Below are 18,497 nucleotides of genomic sequence, written 5' to 3'. Positions count from 1 at the left end.
TTTTTTTTCCTTGCTGACAGATTTCTCCTTTCTTTTTTTTTTTTTAATGTTTTTTTATTATATTATGTTAGTCACCATACAGTACATCCCTGGTTTCTGATGCAAAGTTCGATGATTCATTAGTGGCGTATAACACCCAGTGCACCATGCAATACGTGCCCTCCTTACTACCCATCACCAGCCTATCCCATTCCCCCACCCCCTCCCCTCTGAAGCCCTCAGTTTGTTTCCCAGAGTCCATAGTCTCTCATGCTTTATTCCCCCTTCTGATTACCCCCCCTTTCTTTATCAACTGCAGCTTTTAGGCTGTTTTTCTATGACGACCATTCTCATCCCTCCCTTGGAAGGTGGGGCAGAGTTAAGCTACATAGACTCTAATGGAAACTTAGAACCAATCCACGGGGTAGAACCAGATGAGGGTCAGAAAGGGGAATTTTGTTGCTGGGTGAGGACATAGTAGTGGTTGGAGCCAGGTTAGGGAATGCGTGAAAAGTTTACAAAACGTAGTGTAGGTTCCGTGTTCTTTAAGCACTAATCGGCAGAGAGAGTTCGGGGGTCCACTGCAGCTCCCACAGTGAATAAGGGTAGTAGCCGAATTAGAAAAGGGCACAAAACACAGTCTGTTCCAGTAGAGAGCAGGCCTGGGCATGGTGAGGTCTGAGGCTCGCTCTTCTCCCAGCCAGCTATGTGCTTGTGTGCAAGTCACTGCTGCTCCTGGCCTCAGGTTTTTTAGTCTCAAGGAGAAGGGAGTTGGCCTGCATGAGCCATCGTGTCCTTTCCATAATAGGTAAGACTCCAGTGGTTCAGATCCGGGCATGTCATGCCAGGAAGGAACACCCTTCCCCTCTGATGCGGTCATTCAATGGCATTGCAGTCGGGTCCTGGTCGGACTGGCACTGACAGTTGCCCTGGCGTGTCTCCTGCTCCACACAAGGACTGGAAGAAATTATGACACCCCAACACGAACATTTATGGCCAGATCAACGACAAAGCAGAAATGGCTTCTTAGCTTCCCCTGGTACCTGCTCCTTCCAGGGGCCCTCCTATACCCCAGACTCTAGGTGGAGTCTGGAGCCGCTGCCTGAGCCAGAGGACCACCTCTAAGCCCTGAGAATATTCAGGAACATGGACCCAGGGTCAGGTCCCTCCTGATTTCTGGAGACCCCCCCAGTCTTCCCTGAACCCAAGACAAAGGCCCCTATCTCCCAGGAAGTGGCAGTTCCCAGATGAAGTGTCCTGACCCCTGACCCACTGGGGATGATCTGAGAGGATCTGAATAAAGAGAACTCATCCCCTAAAAAGAAAAGAAAAGAAAAGAAAAGAAAAGAAAAGAAAAGAAAAGAAAAGAAAAGAAAAGAAAAGAAACAGGGTAAAGCTGAGCAAACAGCTGGAACATTTAAAGAGCTGGGTTGGGATCATTCAGTTTTCAGTCCGCACCCCGTCTTTGCCGTGAGTATTGTGTCTCTAGTCTTCTTTTATGGTAGTGAATAAATAGCCAGAGTATCTACTGCTTTTCCTTTGGTGCCAAAGATTTGTATCAAAGAGCAACCTTGGTTATGTGACCAAGGCTTTAAAATATATGAGACTACTTTTTATCCAAATTTTATGATTTAACACAAGTCTGTGCGATCCCCTTGACTCAGACCACCTCGAATTTATCTGATTTCTCTACTTCCTTAGTAAATTTGTTACCGAAGGGCTAATGCCAGCCGCTATCATAGAGCAAACATGTTGGATGTGAAGATATTTTTCCACATAAAAAAAAATGTAGATTCCGGAAGTATGAAGCATTAGTGAATTTCCAGGCACGCTCAGGACATATGTTTCTTGAAAAACACCTACCTGGACCCAGCTTTACCAGCACAAAATGAGAAATACATGTCATGTACAAATTTGGCACGAAAAAAAAAAATGTAAGCATAAGAATGGAATCTAAGCTGGACAGGAAGAAAACACCAATATATAGCGGGCATGTGTCAGCCTGTCCTACACTAAGAGCCACTAAGTAGAAATAGTAGATACAGCAGAAAGAGCACTTAGCTGAGGCCAACACGTGTGATTTGATTCTTCGATTCTTTTCGCATCTATAAAAAGGGAATTAAAGTTGTAGGATTAAAGGTAATATATGTAAAAGATATGTTGGCACATTTTTAAAAAAGTATCTAAAACTATCTTTTTGAATTAGGTTTTATAGACAAAAAAGCCAATGTTAAGCTGGGAAGATGCTAAAACCAATGTACACAATTCAATTCAATGCAGTCGTGATTTCTTAATGCTTTACTATGTGCCGCATGTCTGATGATAAACACACATAAGGGGGCTTACATTTCCATCTTGGAAATATGCAATATCCATAGACAAAAAGACAAAAGAGAAAACATTTCTTTTGGGATGGTACAAGGTGAGATCTATGTAAGATTTTCTTGATTTTCTTGATTTTCTTGATAGTTCTGGAACAGATTATTGGTGAGGGGCAAGGAATCTGTCCTAAAGGAGTCGCTCCCCTGCTTTGGTTCCATATCACCTGTGGTTCTGTACTGTCAAGAGAAAGTATTAAACCTAATGGCTTCTAAACTCCCAACATCTTTTAAGATCAATGCTCTCTTGAACAATAATATCAATACTGACCGGAGGACCACCTGAAGGCCTGCAGGTTGCATGTGGAATGAGTCAAAAGGAGATGAGAAGGTGACAAAGACATGGCCCATGACAATTTGCTGGGCATCCTCAGTCCTAGGATGTTGAGGGAAAAGTACTGGCAAAGGACTTAAGCAGAACCATGTATAGCCTGTTGTAGAAGGAGGTGGAATGAAGTTTTCCTGGTTGGTGACTTGACCATGAGGATATGGTTGCCTGTGACTTTGTTTTACCTGAATAACGCAAGTTCTGCCACAATAAAATTATGTCTCCCAAAGACATGTTTAAGATCTAATCCCTGGTACCTGTGAATGTGCTTTTATTGGGAAATGGGGTCTTTGCAGATGTAATCATGTTAAGATGAGGTCTTACTGGATTAGTGTGAGCCTTAATCCAATGATTGGTGTCCTTATAAGAAAGGGGAAATGTGGACTTGCACAGAAGACACAGGGAAGAACACCACATGAAGATGGAGGCAGAGATTAATGGTGCCTCTATAAACCAAGGAATGCCAATGGTTGCTGGAAACCACCAGAAGTTGGGAGAGAGGCAGGAAACAGATTTTCCCTGGCAGCCTCCAGAATGGACCAATCCTGCCAACACCTTGATTTTGGACATCTGGTCTCCCAAACTGAGGGAGAATAAATTCCCTTGTTGAAGCCACCTAGTTTGTGGTAATTCGTTATGGCAGCTCTAGGAAACTAATTCACATCACTAAATGAAAATAGACCTCTGTCTGTATCAATATCAATATGGACATCAATATCTGTATACCAGGATGATGATGACCTTAGTTTTTGAGTTTTTAATAACATGTTGAATCATTGTATATGATTATATCTCATGTATTTAACACAAGAACTGTTTATCTTTCTCTAATCATTGTGTTTTCTCCCTCTCTCTCTGTTTTGTTTTGTTTTTGGTTTTAGACTGCCGTCAATCTCAGGATGGATTCTCTCGTGGCAGCCAACACCAAATTTTGCTTTGATCTTTTCCAGCAGATAAGCAAAGATGATCCACATAAAAACATCTTCTTCTGTCCTCTGAGCCTCTCGGCTGCCCTTGGCATGGTCCGCCTGGGGGCCAGAAGTGACAGTGCACTGCAGATTGACCAGGTGTGAATCCAGTATCTGTGGGTCCACTCTCAGAGTCAGATCCTAGTCCGTCGTTGGCAAGCCACGCTGCTCACTGTGCTGGGGCTTGGGGGGAGGCTGCCCCTGCCCTGGAGCTTTGATTTACGTCCCACCTTGCTCTCTTTCAAGGCTCAGTTAAACTTCTCCCTCCTTTATGACACTTCTTCAGCCTCCCCAGCCTCATAGCTTTTCTCAGTCACCTTCTCTGTCTCTGTCTGCATGTCTGTCCCCCTTTCACTCTATAATTACCCATACTGATATCACTAGCAATATTTTTAATGTCTATGTGTTTTGTCTCTTTCATTCCATGAATAAATATTTAGTAAGCACCACTTATGTTTCCAGTGGCTAAAGAAAGATCTTGGCATCTTCCTTGACTTCTCTCTTTCTCTCTCACTTCACATCAAACTCCAACGGGCTTTTCTCTTGATATAGATCCAGAACACAGGTGCTTCCCGCTGTGTCCCTGAGGTCTGGTCCACCACCATCCTTTCGAACCTGGAGGCAACTTCCTCATGGGCTTCCTTGCTTCTGTTGACAGTCCGTTGTTCTCAACGCAGCTGCCAGGAAGATCCTTTAAAAACCTCAGTCAGATCCTATTTCTCATCTTTTCAAAACCCGAATTTCCAATTTAGCTAATGATAGAAGCCCAAGTCCTTACAGTGGCCGATGAAGGTCTGGTGTCTGAATTCTCAACAACCAGGTGACTCCCTCTATCACCCTGTCCCCTCCCCACTCCTCCAGCCACGCTGGCCTCTAGTGGTAAGCATGCCCACTCCTGCCTTAGGGCCTTTGCTCCATTCCCTTTGCCTGTTGGCTTCCCCCTCAGATAACTGATCTATAACTTACTTTCTCCTTTAGGGCTTTGATCAGAATTTACCTTCTCAACCAGGCCTACCATGATCTCTCAGTCTAATGCTGCATCCTGACTCCTAACCCCGTAAAATTCCCTCTTACCCTAGCTACTTTCCCCTGACATGGCATTTTCCATCTTCCAACATAATGCATACAGTAATTCATTACTGTGTGCCTCCCCTGCTAGAATATAATCTTCCAGATGGCGAGAATCTTTGTCCCAGAACAGTGCTTGGCTTATAGTAGCCATCCAATACAAATCTGTAGAATGAATGAATGGATGTGACAAGAACAACTCCCCAAATTATCTACAGGCTCCCGAGGTTGGTCTTATAACTTCCCTGGATCTTGCACACAGCACAGAGGTTATGTGGGGACCCGACTGTTGTTCCTAATATGGAGGAGTTGAATTCTTGGATTAAGGTAGAATGTATTTGGGTTGTTCCGCTTTGTTCATTTAATTTTGGGAATATTATTCCATTAGCAAAACTTAGCTTTAGAGTGTGGTTGGCATCCTCCTGGTCAGGTTTCAGATGTTCTTTCTGCAGGCACTTGGGTTTCGCCTGCCCAGCAAAACTCTCCTGAGCAGTGCAAGATGGGCATTTGTCTCCTACCTTTTCTGCAATGCTCTGGGTAACTTGTCTTTTGCTGTCCTCACTTGCTTGATTGATTAGAAGGTCTAGATCAGTGCTCCAAATCCCATATGTAATTAAAAAAATTTAGCAGCCATAAGAAAGTAAAAATACGTGAGACTCATTTAAAAAAATACATTTTATTAACCCAATACATCCAAAACAGCATATCAATATGTAATCAAACAATTTAAATGAGATATTTTACATTTTTTTCATACTAAGTCTTCAAAAATCCAATGTGTATTTTATACTAACAGTCTGTCCAATTCAGTAGCCATGTGTGTCCCATGCTTTTAGCCATGTGTAATATGCTTTTAGTTCGGTTACATTCATTATTAAATACGGACCCTGGGGGTAGCATGCAGTGTACTTTCCTTCCATTTCACCTCACAGCCAAGTCAGAAGAAACACCCACTACCCTTTGAACTGTTGTTGATTGTTTGACTGTGGAATCATTGTCCCTGTCACACAGTAAAAACGTTTCTGAGGGTGTTCCTATTGTCTGAGCGACCCCATAATCTCGCAGGTACTACACTTCAATGAATTTTCCCAGAATGAAAGAAAAGAACCTGATCCCTGTCTGAAAAGCAAAAAACAAGAATTGCTGGCTGACAGCTCTCTGGAGGAGCAGAAAGAAACAAGGGAGTCTCTTTCCCCGCAGGTGAGCCACCATGAACTCCTGTCTCTCTTCTTATGACTTGCTCATTCTGGTTATGCTGTATTTGGCAATGGTTACTTATCCCCAGACATTAGGTCCTGGCTGTCGTCAGCAGCAACAATAATAGCAAGAATGCCATATGACCTGCAATTCTTTTCTGGTTGTGTATCTTCTATGCCGTTGGCTGTAAGCTAGTTTCCTAAAGAGTAGGTTCTGGTATCTTCTGCTCATGATAAAGACAGTTAGAGGAAAGCCCCATGACTCACCTCCTTTCCCAGGACGCAGGTCCCCAGGACGGAGCATGGTTGAGGATGAAGGGTAGGAAGGGGTAGGAATCAGCTGTGGGAGTCTTACTCCCTTTCTCTACCTTTGCCTGTCTATTTCATGGGGTAATCCACTGATACACAAAACTTTTATTGGTTGGCTCATACCAGGTGTGGGAAAGATATTCTCCAGGTTAAATATCCCTGTACCTTAGAAAGTTTAAGAGGGGGGTGGAGAGAAGGTTGTCTTCTTCTTGTATCTTTTTGACTATAGAGAAAAATGAGGTGCACGGGTGTCAAACAGTGTGCACTGCTGAGTCCCCGGATGTATTGTTCCTGGATGACCTCGATACCAACTGAGAGCCGGGATCTTCCCGTGGGACCCCTTCCGGCCCTCCTTTCCTCGCTTCTTCTCAGCTCGCTCCCCCCCATGGTAACAAAGTGAAATGACAACGCACTCTGGTGGCATCTTACTCTCCTGATCAGGTCACATTTTCTTCCCTCTTTTGTCAGGCCGAGTCTTCCAGGGATGAGAGTGGACTGCTCAGTTGCTACTTCGGGCAGCTTCTCGCCAAGATAGACAGGATCAGAGTTGATTACACCCTAAGTATTGCCAACAGGCTTTACGGAGAGCAGGAGTTCCCGATCTGTCCGGTGAGTTTGGCGTGGCCAGGGATTAAAACTATCCTGTGGCATTCTATTTAAAAATCAGCAAGTAACCGGATTATTCACTTGTCACCTGCAATACAGTCCTCTCTGACAGGAGGATGTGCTGTGGACTGGGGGTTCCCCGGGGGCCCACCTCTTTCTCTCCCACACTGTCTGTTGTCCTTCTCCCAGTTTTCAGCTTGAGCAGTTGATGAAAGAGGGTCGTGTGACTAATAGCTTTTGGAGCACGTGTGGGTTTGGTAATGGCCTTCTCTGTTGTGACCGTCTTTCCCAGCAAAGGTGCCCGGTAGACGCTCTTGGTAGCTCTTCTTCCCGTCCCTCCCCACCCCTCCCCCAGCACTTTTCTAAAATCCCCTTTCATGACACCATCAGGCCACCCCTAATAGAATTGGGCTCAGCAGCCCCGCGGTGAAGCCCGGGACCGTGTTCGGAGCCGAAGGGCGCCCGGCTTGTGTCCGTGGCCAAGCAGCGTGTACCTACAGCGAGACGCGGCAGCTTGCTCTGTCCCCGCTGCAAGGAGCCACGTACTTAGCCACGGACATGAGGGCCGTGAGCACAGGCAAATGTGTGATACTGTTGGTTAGGCTGGTCTGGTGAGGGGGGAGCTTAGCCTCCTTTGGCCAAAATAAGTATGTTCTCTCACAATGGAAATGAGCTTTTAGATGCTCTTTTCTTTAACCTAGCTTTATTGAGGTATAAATTCACATATCATACAATTCACCTATTAACAACGTACACGCCAGTGATTTGGGTACATTACCTTGTAATTGTGTAAAATATAATGTAAAAATTGCTATTTTAATCATTTTTAAGTATACAGTTTAGTAGCATTGATCACATTCACAATGTTGTGTAAGCATCACCCGGTTTCCAAAATGTTTTCATCGCTCCAGAAACTCTGTAACCGTTAGTTAGGGTTTTAATTCTTAAAAATAGAGGCATTTTACAGCGAAGCCTCTCAAGTTACTCCATACTCATGTTCCAGTGTCTCCACAGATGGGCTGTCCAAGGAAAAGGGTATCTCGTAGGAACGGCTTGTGCCCTTGTCACTGTGGACTGCTTCAGGTTTTTTCTTTTTTGAAAAGATTTTATTTATTTATTTTTAGAGAGAGAAAGAGAGAGAGTGCGAGCAGGGGGTGGAGCAGAGGGGGAGGGAGAAGAGGGGAAAGAATCTCAAGCAGACTTTGCACTGAGTGCAGAGAGAGACATGGGGCTCGATCTCAGGACCCTGGGATCATGACCTGAGCTGAAACCAAGAGTCAGACGCTTAACCAACTGAGCCACCCAGGCACCCCATGAATAAGCATTCTATATCCTAAATTGTCACCATGATGGGTGAAAGGTCTCTGGCTAAGTAAGAGTGGGGATAGATAGAGACCACGTGCATCCTGTTTAAATGACCATCTCTCTCATTAGACTTCTCCGGAGTGCCTCACACCTAAGTATTAGCATGGTTATCTGATTTCATTGTACTGTTTCTCTTTATTCCAATTTAATAGGAATACGTAGACGGTGTGATTCAGTTTTACCACACGACCATTGAAAGTGTTGATTTCCAAAAAGATGCCGAAAAGTCCAGACAACAGATTAACTTTTGGGTTGAATCTCAGTCCCAAGGTAAGAAAGAAAGAGTAGTTGGTGCTCTTTTCCATTTAAAGGAGAAAAGTCATCAGCCCGGTGTCTCAGATTGCTAGTCCATCAAAACCAGGTGCTCACAGGCATGGGCCGTGTTCAAAGCCCATTTTGCAGGCGCAAACAGTTAAATGCTTAGACACTGCTCCATCATAAAAGGGGAAATCCTTTCAGCCGAGCACATGCCAGTGGTATAACTATTTCCATTTTTTTAAAAAAAAGGTCAGTGGAAAGATTGTGGAGAGAATCTAGTTATTCAGAGGGAAATAGAAATAATAAAATCCCAATTTTTATCAACTTTTCACTAAGTACATAGGTGTTTTCTGGGTGAAGGAGGGTTTAGAGATAGTGATGAGTAGTGAAATTTAAAATTCAACATAAAATGGAATAATTTTTTAATATGAAACTCCCTTATTTGGCCTTGTCTTGGGAGAAGCACCCAAACTCCAAAATTATTTCTCCTTACTTGGCCCACATGCCACAAAAATTCCCATTCCTTCAAGGTCCCACTCAGTTGCCATGAGGAAAGCATGTTCACTAAAAACATTTATGCTAAGACACTAGTTAACTCTCCTGGAGTATTTTAAGTATAGGTGATGTCAGTATAATCTGTTATTATGGAGTTTATGTGGAAGTCCTGCGGTAGAAAGTTGTATTTATCTTTAAGGACTCGGCATGCATTCAGATAACTGATGGTTTGGTATTTTGCGGTGGGAAAGAATGCGTATGGCAAATGGATGATTGCCTGGCCACATGGGATTTTCCAGTCTGCCTCAGGGCTGTGTTATGGTGGAGGGAGCCTCGGAGCTGGACCAAGAGCGGGAAGGCCCTAGGTCTGATCTCAGCTAGGCTTGCTGATTTTTGACTGTGTGGCCTTCCCTCTCACTAGCTGTAGTGTATTCCTCTCCAAGAAGGGGTAACAATACCTACTTCTCATGGTTGACATGGGGTGGCATGAGAGAGGACATGTGAAAGTCCCTATTGAATAGATTTTAATCCTGGCCTAGCATATTTACATGCATTTTTGTTTATATGTAAGCATATACCTTTTACTGTGATGTGCACTTGAGATAGGAAGTTTACACGATAGTTCTGTTTCTCAAGCAGATTATAATATACTCAGGTGGCAGGGTCTACTTTGAAAGGCAAATCATGGGGGTGGGGGGTAACCTGGTGATGGGTATTAAAGAGGGCACGTGGTGTGATGAGCACTGGGTGTTATATGTAACTAATGAATCACTGAACACCACATCAAAAACTAATGATGTACTATATGTTGGCTAATTGAACTTAAAAAGAAAAAAGAAAGGTCAATCATGGCATAGGATGTCTAATGGCAAGTTCCAACCACAGTGACTCAGTAAATGGAAGGAAATACCCTCAGCGTCAGTGCTTTAGAATGGGTCCCTCTTGGAGTTGAGTGACAGAGTGTCTCTCCCATATCATGCCCCCCACCCCCACCTCCACCACATCCGGGACTGTGAGTGGGGTAATTTTCTTGGGTTAGTTCTTGAATCAGACATGCCCTAGTCTTGGGGATGGGAAACGGCATCAAGGAAAATCTGTCTACATGAATACTTCTGGTATAATTCATATTCGGGATATGCTCTGAAACCTTTTTTAAGGTAAAATCAAGGAACTCTTCAACGAGGACGCTATTGACAGTGCGACCGTGCTGGTGCTGGTGAATGCTGTCTACTTCAAGGCCAAATGGGAAAAATATTTTGACTCTAAAAACACAGTTGATGCACTTTTCTCTCTAAATGAGGTATGATATTACAGCATGGTTTTCTAGATATTCCACTCATAATTTCCACTAAGAAGTATGATTTGCAGTGTGTATACTCAACTTTAAAACTTAGGTCTCTGGGTTACAGCATACAAGATAATCAAAATATTTTATTATTAGCAAAAATCAGTACCAGAAGTTCGTTGACCCTCTTGGTGTCAGGCACTGCCCTGAGCATTTTCCATTCATTATTTCACTTGCTCGCTAAACTATCTCTATGAAAATGGGTATTATTATTATTCCCATTTAGGAGTTGAGGGGAAAGAATGCAAAGGTTAGATTACTCAGCTAAATTCATGCAACTGTGAGTATTTGTCTCAAAAACCCATGTTCTAAGCCACCAGACTGCAGAGTGGAGGAAAGGGAAGGTTGGGATCCCAGCCCACCACCTGTCAGCTGTGTTCCTCCCGCAAGCTCTGTGCATCCTCATCTGTAGATTGGTGACCTCTCACATACACGAGGTGTCTGGGGTGGTGGCCTTCCGTCTGATGGACATCTACGGAAGAAGTGCTGTTATTTGATATGTAGATGATTATCATTTAACCAAGGCTCCAGCTGGTGCTGTGGTAGGTCATTCAGGTCAGCGAGGACAAGGGGTCAGGTGGGGCCAAGAGACTGGCTGGGGCAGGCACGGAAGGCAGAAAGTTGGTGGGGCTTATTTCCCCTGGCTGGGCTGTTGGTAGGTGCCTGGATAGACAGTTTACCAACGAGTGGCCTTGGGAGCTGAAGAACCTATTAAAACCATGGGAAAATAAGGTGTTGGCAAAGGAAGGGCTGACTGATCAGTGGGCAGAGGGCCCTTAGGTTGAATCACTGGTGTGGCTCAGAGCTTCAGTGAAGACTCTCCTCATCTTAATGGAGCCCCGTTTTCAAGAGAGATGGAGGCCATGTGAGTGTGTGAGCTTACTGTGGCAGTCCTGTGACTTTCTATCTTGTCCAACATAGAATGAAAAGAAGACTGTGAAGATGATGAACCAAAAGGGCCTATTTCGAATCGGCTTCATAGAGGAGCTGAAGGCACAGATCCTGGAAATGAGGTATACCAAGGGGGCGCTCAGCATGTTCGTCCTGCTGCCTTCCTGCTCTGCAGATAACGTGAAGGGCCTAGAAGAGGTAAATTTTCATTTTCGTGTCTTTACAAAATATTTCAGTGTCAATCTTTGGAGAGTCAATCTATTTACCATCTACCTGCCTGAGGAAGAATGGCACCTCAGCTATCAGAGATATCAGAGAATATATAAGGATCTGAATTCAATGAGATAGTTCTTCCTCATTGGTTTAGAAAAGGACAAATGCCAAAAATATTGGATAGGGCTTTCCTCTCCCATCTCATAGCTCTCTGCAGTTTTTCTCCAGACCAAGGAATTTAGTTGTGGAGTGATGTGAGAATTGCTGCAAACGAAATAGCTTTTCCTTTTCTCTGAATAGCCTGACTTCTGGCCTCTTGCTTGGACTAATCTGCTATGGCTCACATAACGACCTGGTAGCTGAACTCTGTTTTTGGGTGCTAGTGCCTTGACAGAGTGGAGATACTGACGCTGGAATAGATTGCTTGTGAGGTGGGAATCAGTGAAGGCTAGAATGCCTCAGCTATATGTTGTTCTGTGCGGTGGAGAGATGGAGACACAGGGAGAGAGAAATACCTGGATAGTGATCACCATAATAGCCATTATTCAAAATTTATTGTGTGCCAGCACCATGTTAAATACTTTACATACATCATTTTGTTCAATCCCGGCAAGAGCCTAATGGTATTCTCTCTGTTTTATGGAAGAGGGGGGTTGAACCTCAGAATGTTAAGGCGTGGCCAAGCTCACCCAACTTGGTCAACTGAGCTTGGCTGGGCTTTGACACCCAGACACCAGTCTGTCAGATGCCAGAGGATACAGAAGTCAAATTGTCCTGTGACTTCGAAAGAGGAAAGAGATTTGCTTGGAGGACTTTAAATGAGATCAGAGTAGTTTGAGGCTTAGGGGAGAACCTTGAAGATTGTTACTGGCTGTTGAAATAGACTCGAGCCCTTTGAAGTAATTGGGTTATCCTTTGCAGGCTCATAACCAGACCCTAACCATTATTTCCTTCCTTTCGTAGCTTGAAAGGAACATCACTCATGAAAAAGTAGTGGCCTGGAGCAGCTCAGAGAATATGTCAGAAGAAACAGTAGCTGTCTCCTTCCCACAGTTCACCCTGGAAGACAGCTACGATCTCAATTCTATTCTACAGGACATGGGCATCACGGATATCTTCAAGGAAGGGAAGGCTGATCTTACTGGAATCTCTCCAAGTCCCAATTTGTACCTGTCAAAAGTTGTCCATAAAACCTTTGTGGAGGTGGATGAAAATGGCACCCAGGCAGTTGCCGCCAGTGGGGCTGTTGGCACGGAAATGTCCCTACCTTCCTGGGTGACCTTTACTGCCGATCACCCTTTTCTCTTTTTCATCAGACACAACAAAACCCAAACCATTCTCTTCTATGGCAGGGTCTGCTCTCCCTGAAAGGAGCACACCGTCTAGTACCCGGGAGCTGGAAGAAAGTGCCAGAACGGTCTCCCCCTGGCATAACATGGGCATTTGCGTTCTTGCTGATATCTAAAGCTGACCGACTTCTGTCACAACTCCCAGCCCCCTTCCTCTGGCCACTGGCCTGTGCTTATCCTGATCCTTCTTTCACCCTCTGGCTGACTTTCACCTACTTCCATTACTATCGAAGGCCCTGGCTCCCTCCCTAACCTTTCACCACACTAAGCTTTCAAGCATATAATTCACCCTCTGTGACCCTCAGGTCAACGTAATTGTGAATGGTACTGACTTTAAGTTCCCTACCTCCTAATAAAGGAATCCTGGAAGTTCAAGTCATTAGACCATTTCTAGGGGAGGATAAATTCAGAAACCATTTTAACATGGGCAGCAGGAGGAAATGTTTAAATGGAATAGGTTTTGGAAACTCAGCTCTATTTCTATGGTAGTTAAAACCACAGGTCATCGCTGGGCAAGATGCCCTGCCTCTTCCTCTCCCATCTTCTTCCACTGCATGGAAAATGCCCTGTCAGATGCTTCTCACCTGGGAGAAAATCCACCCACCTGGGGTGGGTTTAAGTGAGAGCTCAAGGACGGAAGCCTGCCCCGACCAGCACTCATTCTGTGGAGATCAGGATATGCTTTGTGAATCTGACATTGACCTAGGAGAGGGGCAGCGGATTTAAAACTTAGTCTCAGCTTTCCTTATCGAGTCTCTTAGACCATCATCATGAAGCACGATCCTCTGTGTCTTCTTCACCCCCTTCCTCAGAGAATTCTCCTCGTAGTTACCCCTAACTATCCAGAGTATTAGGTGGGGGAGGGGAGCACTGCCCTCGCTGTGGACTGCTGGGCTCCCCGACCCCCTGTGTTAGGAGTCTGGCCACATGGACCTATTTCCTACTGGAGGCCTTATGCCTGGTCACATCCTGAGAGCAGGCCTCGGTCTGGGCATGATGCATGTGGAAACCTTTGTCAGGAAGGCCCTTGGCTTCATATCAAGCTCTAGTCTATTGAAAGCCAGATGCCTGAGTGTTCAAGACGCCAGGACCTGGGACCTTCGTTCTCTGATGCGTCTGTCTGAATTCTTGATCTCTGCCTTAGCTGAACGCTCTGGAATGACTACTAACAATGGCTAACTCAAGGACGTGGACGGTCGTTCCATCAAGGTGAATTTCTGGTGTTGGTCGTGTTCCTGTTTCCCGGCCCTACCCTATGAGCGTCCTCCTCTCAGTTACCGCTGTGTTGGTTAAGTGTGGCTGTGGTGGGTTTTGCAGGAGAAGGTAGGTTAAGTTCAGCTGCTGTCATGCTGGCCCCGGTCCCGCTGTTTTCCTCTATAGTAATGATTTCTTTGTGCTGTGAGGGACAAGTTCCATGTTCCCCATACAGTCTTCTCATGGTCCAAGGTTGTTTGTGGTATAAAAAATTTCTCACTGATAACGTGAGGCAGCTTGAGGTGGCTCTTCCAAGTCTTTTCCACAGAATGCAGTTCCCATGGGTCAAATTTATGTTAGATAATCAAATACATAGTCTCTTCTATGGTTCTTTTTCGGCTTGACGTTTTGAAGATTCCATGCCTGACCTGGCATCACTGTTGGATACTGAGCTAAATAGCTATGAGCTACATGAAGGTTTGGCATTGTCTGGTGTTGCTTATGTTCTTATTCCTTGGTAGACACATCTTCTCGTTTGAATTGGGGTCTCTCAGAATTTTAATCACAAAGGGAAAGTGTATCTATTTACAAAAATGAGAGTGATATTCTTAAATCTTTCTGTGAATCAGTAAACTTACCTTTTACTAATCTTTAATTGATTAAAATGTTTCTTCTTAGTAAATAAAGCAATTTTGTGATTAGTTAAAATGTGTACGGTATTTTATGTGCCAACTGATTTTTTTAGTGACATAAACCTAATTTTAAATCTTTCCATCCCAAAATATAGAAATACATAATCTATAAAACTAACCATTCATCTCAATTATGTCGGGAAGACATATCCTGTGCCAGAAAATCTTTCCCAACCTTCCACCATAATTACCTATGAAGGCATACACAAAAGATGAAAGCTTCCAATGATTCTAAAATCTAGGAGTGATAGCCAATGGATCCTCAAACTTGGAAGACATTTCTGCTGACTGCAAGTTAAGAGTTGGATGGAAAGCCTCATCAGGCGGTTCCCCATATGGTGCCGCCCCTGTGTCAGTCAGCTTTGTTCCCTCCCATTACTGCCTCCCCCGGAGTTCAGAAACACAGAGCTCTGCCAGCTTAAATTCCAGACATCCATCTCTCTCCTTTATCCTTGCTGTGTTCTCCTAGCCTCTTTCTTGCCAGTTTTTTTCTTTCTGCAGCCATTTGAAGACTGAATGAAACTCCCCCAATAGAATGCACGGGAAGGTGAAGAAGGGTATTGGCACTTTCTGCCCTGGGCAGTATAGTCTTCACAAGGAGAGTATTTTTGGTGGGACAAGGACAGAAAGAACCGTGGTGGCAATGTTGTTGGGTGTGCATATTTCACTTGTACCCTCTGTTTGGAGTGTCAGAGTCAGACAACACAGGGAGGACAGTGTTCTAACTTAGTTCAGTGGAACTATGGTAGATGGAAGCCTATGAGAAACTGGGACTTATGCTAAAACTTAGGAGCTCTTGATTCTTCCTTCGTGCGCCAGTGAGATTGACCCTTTAATATGGCAGCCAGAGGCACAGAGAGCATGCAAGTCCATACTCTATAAGTGCTAGAAAACCAGCCAGTTGTACAAATCCGGGGAGTGAACTCCTCCATTTCTAGTTCAAGATTCCCTCCACCCAGCAAGGTTGACAGGTAGGGCAAATGAGGCAACGTAGATTCCAAAACAACTGATTCATTTACTCCGACTACATTCTGGGAAGAGAACCACTACTGTGTCATACCCAACAGGCTCTCTAGCGCCCTCCAGGTGACAGGCTTTGTACATTCTATTTTATTTCAACTCGGGCCCTCCTTATGATTCCAAACATTACCTAATGCATCTTTCCCCCTCAGACTCCTCCCCAGGTTTTTCCTGTGCTGGAACGAGCCAGAACATGTGTTGCTTCACCCTGATTGCTGTTTACTTCTTTTGCATTTGCATGTGTGGTTTTTTTTTTTTTTAATTACAGTATCATTAACCTTAGGTGGAGGCCCTATGATTGGGATGATGGGTGAGGAAGCTGTGCGGTGTCTCAATGGTTTTTTTGGCTCCACAGTTGAATGCCAATGTCAGAGTGTTCTTCATCCAAATTACTCATGTTGTGTTCTTGTTTTCACAAATCCACTGTCTTATTCTTTTGTTTTTTTTTTTACACAATAAATATAACACAAGATTATATTTAAGAGGCATACCTCTTACCAATATATTCCATATGCTTAATATTCAATTTAAAAATTCTCATATTCTCATACACTGTTTCCCTTCTATGAATGTTATCCATCATGTGCATCAAACAATGTTTCAGCTACAGATGGGTGAAAGGATTTGAGAAGCAATCCAGTGCACAAGAGTGGAGCTGGTGGAAACCCACACACCTTTTGTTGACATGTATAGGTTCTGAATAGATCATCCCAGGTCCAAGGTTAAGTAAATGGGGAAAAAAATATAGAGCTTTAAAAAAATTAGTGCCCAGTAAGGAATGAATACATCACACTATAGACCAAAAAATGAGGCTTCAGAAAATGATTTGTGGCAAGAACCAGATGAGAACTTTAGAGAACTTTTTAGTATGATTGATAGGTTTGAAGAAGGCAGGGCATCTGTGGAATTGGAGCAGAAATCTATGAAGATAAACTGTAGATAAATTGTAACAAGGTGTGAAAAAATTGGATGAAATATAAAAAGACTGCCAGGGACCTAAAAATACAGTATCAGAATTTAAGTAGATGTTAGAGGCATTAAAGAAGCAAAACTGATGCACTGGAAAATTTAATTAGGGATGAATAGGGTGTATTTCAGTGTTTGTCTTAGAATATATAGGAAATGATAAAAGGGAAATTCATAGCTATAGAGAACAGAAAATAAACCCAAGAATTATGGTATTTCTGAGCAAGCAAGCATATTAATTGGCATGAAATTAATAATCAAGACAAAAACTTTCTTAACTTGGATAGTCACCTGATTAAGTGGATTGATTTCCAAGAAAAGTAAGCAAACATAGACTTGCTAAAAAACTGTAAAAATAAAAGGTTGAGAAAATAATTCTGTTAACATTTGGGCAAAAAAGAACATAGTTCACTTATAAAGGATAAATAATCAGAGACTCCTCAGACATTCATGTTCTGTTAAATTTCTGAAGACAGGGAAACCTAATCTACAGGTCTGAAGGGAAAATGTATGATTAAAGAATTTCCTGACCAGTCAAGTTGTAAATGCGGCAGAAAATCCTTCCTAGCTGTATTTCTGCACAGGTGAGCATGGAGTGTTTAATCCCCAGCACCTGGCACCATGCTATAACCATCATAGGAATTGAAACTAAATTCATGTTGCTTTGAGTAGATTCCAATGCAGTTGAAAGCTCCAAAAGTAAAGAAATACATCCAGTAAAAATAGGGTTTCAACAGACAACCAAAGGAAGAAGAGAAATTCTTAATTTTAAATTCTAATTATGTCCCCAAATTGTTGGCAGCTGTGACTCTTTCCTTTGGCACTTTTTTTTTTTTTTAATATTGGGTCCAGGCATGGGGTGAGTTTCAATATCCAGAATAAGACTAGAGTCATGAAATCTCTGAATTGGAACAGTAATAGTTCTCGATATTTGTTGAGTACTTACATTTACTAGTATTGATCACAGACCTTTATATGTGCTCGCCTATTTAATCCTCTCAGTCTTCCTCAGAGGTAGGTTATTATTAGGACCCATAGTTAACAGATGAAGAAACTGAGGCACAAAGTCACTCAGGTCGCAGTTGATTGAACTAGGAGTCTGAACCCGGCGGTATGGCTGGATATTATACAGTGGATCTCTAACCACTACCCTATATATCCTTCCAAGTAGAAATGAGAACATAAGAGGCCATCTATTTCCATTTCTTTATTTTGCAAGGATGACCTTTGAGGGCCAAGGACTCACTCGAGATAAAGTTTTGGGTCCCAATGTGCTTTGAGCTTCGAGGTGGAGAATTCAGGGGGCAGAAGGAATATGGGGTAGGCAATCATCATGGTGGCAGCTTCAAGTTCTTCAGTGGGAGCCGCCCCCAAGGTGTGTATCTTCCTGCCCTGGCCCTGTGCCAGGCAGTGAGTGACAGAGGTCTTTGCCCCCTGGCTGTAAGTGGGTCCACTTGAGTTACAGAGGCATAGCCATACTCCCAGGTGACTGCTACTGTCACAGAGGAGGACAAATTCCCACTCAATGGGTATAAGCTGCTAACATCCTTGCCAGGAAGCACATACAGAGCTTTCCACTCCTAAATTGTTAAAGCGGGCAGGGGCAACTGCAAAACAGCATTCATAGACAGTCTAATGGGTAATCTCAAAGACAGAGATAAATGTATGACATTGATTACCAAATGTCTGAAGGAAATAACCACACGAAAAAAAGAAATCAACCTCGACAGAGTTAACAGATTAAATAAAATACATTAAGACACATAAAATAAGAATAGGAAGTTAAGATATTCATTTAGGGCTCCTGGAAATAAGCTTAATTATTAGAAAAGGTCAGTAAGTTGACTGAATAGCAGAATGAACACAGCCAAAGAGTC

General features: G+C 43.5%; 1 protein-coding gene across 1 annotated transcript; it reads left to right on the top strand.

The window, feature by feature from the left end:
- The first annotated feature begins 267 nt into the window (after window positions 1-267).
- Window positions 268-13,123, top strand: SERPINB12 (serpin family B member 12). The gene is made up of 8 exons (XM_008704933.2): window positions 268-1,449; window positions 3,567-3,752; window positions 5,787-5,921; window positions 6,695-6,835; window positions 8,350-8,467; window positions 10,108-10,250; window positions 11,217-11,384; window positions 12,363-13,123. Exons 2-8 carry the CDS (start codon window positions 3,585-3,587, stop codon window positions 12,765-12,767), a joined length of 1,278 nt encoding a protein of 425 aa, XP_008703155.1. The 5' UTR covers window positions 268-1,449; window positions 3,567-3,584; the 3' UTR covers window positions 12,768-13,123.
- The last annotated feature ends 5,374 nt before the right edge of the window (window positions 13,124-18,497 follow it).

Source organism: Ursus maritimus, unplaced genomic scaffold (genome assembly GCF_017311325.1).
Source record: "Ursus maritimus isolate PB19 unplaced genomic scaffold, ASM1731132v1 scaffold_18, whole genome shotgun sequence".
Lineage (NCBI taxonomy): Eukaryota > Metazoa > Chordata > Mammalia > Carnivora > Ursidae > Ursus > Ursus maritimus.
This window is presented reverse-complemented; position numbering and strand designations above follow the sequence as displayed.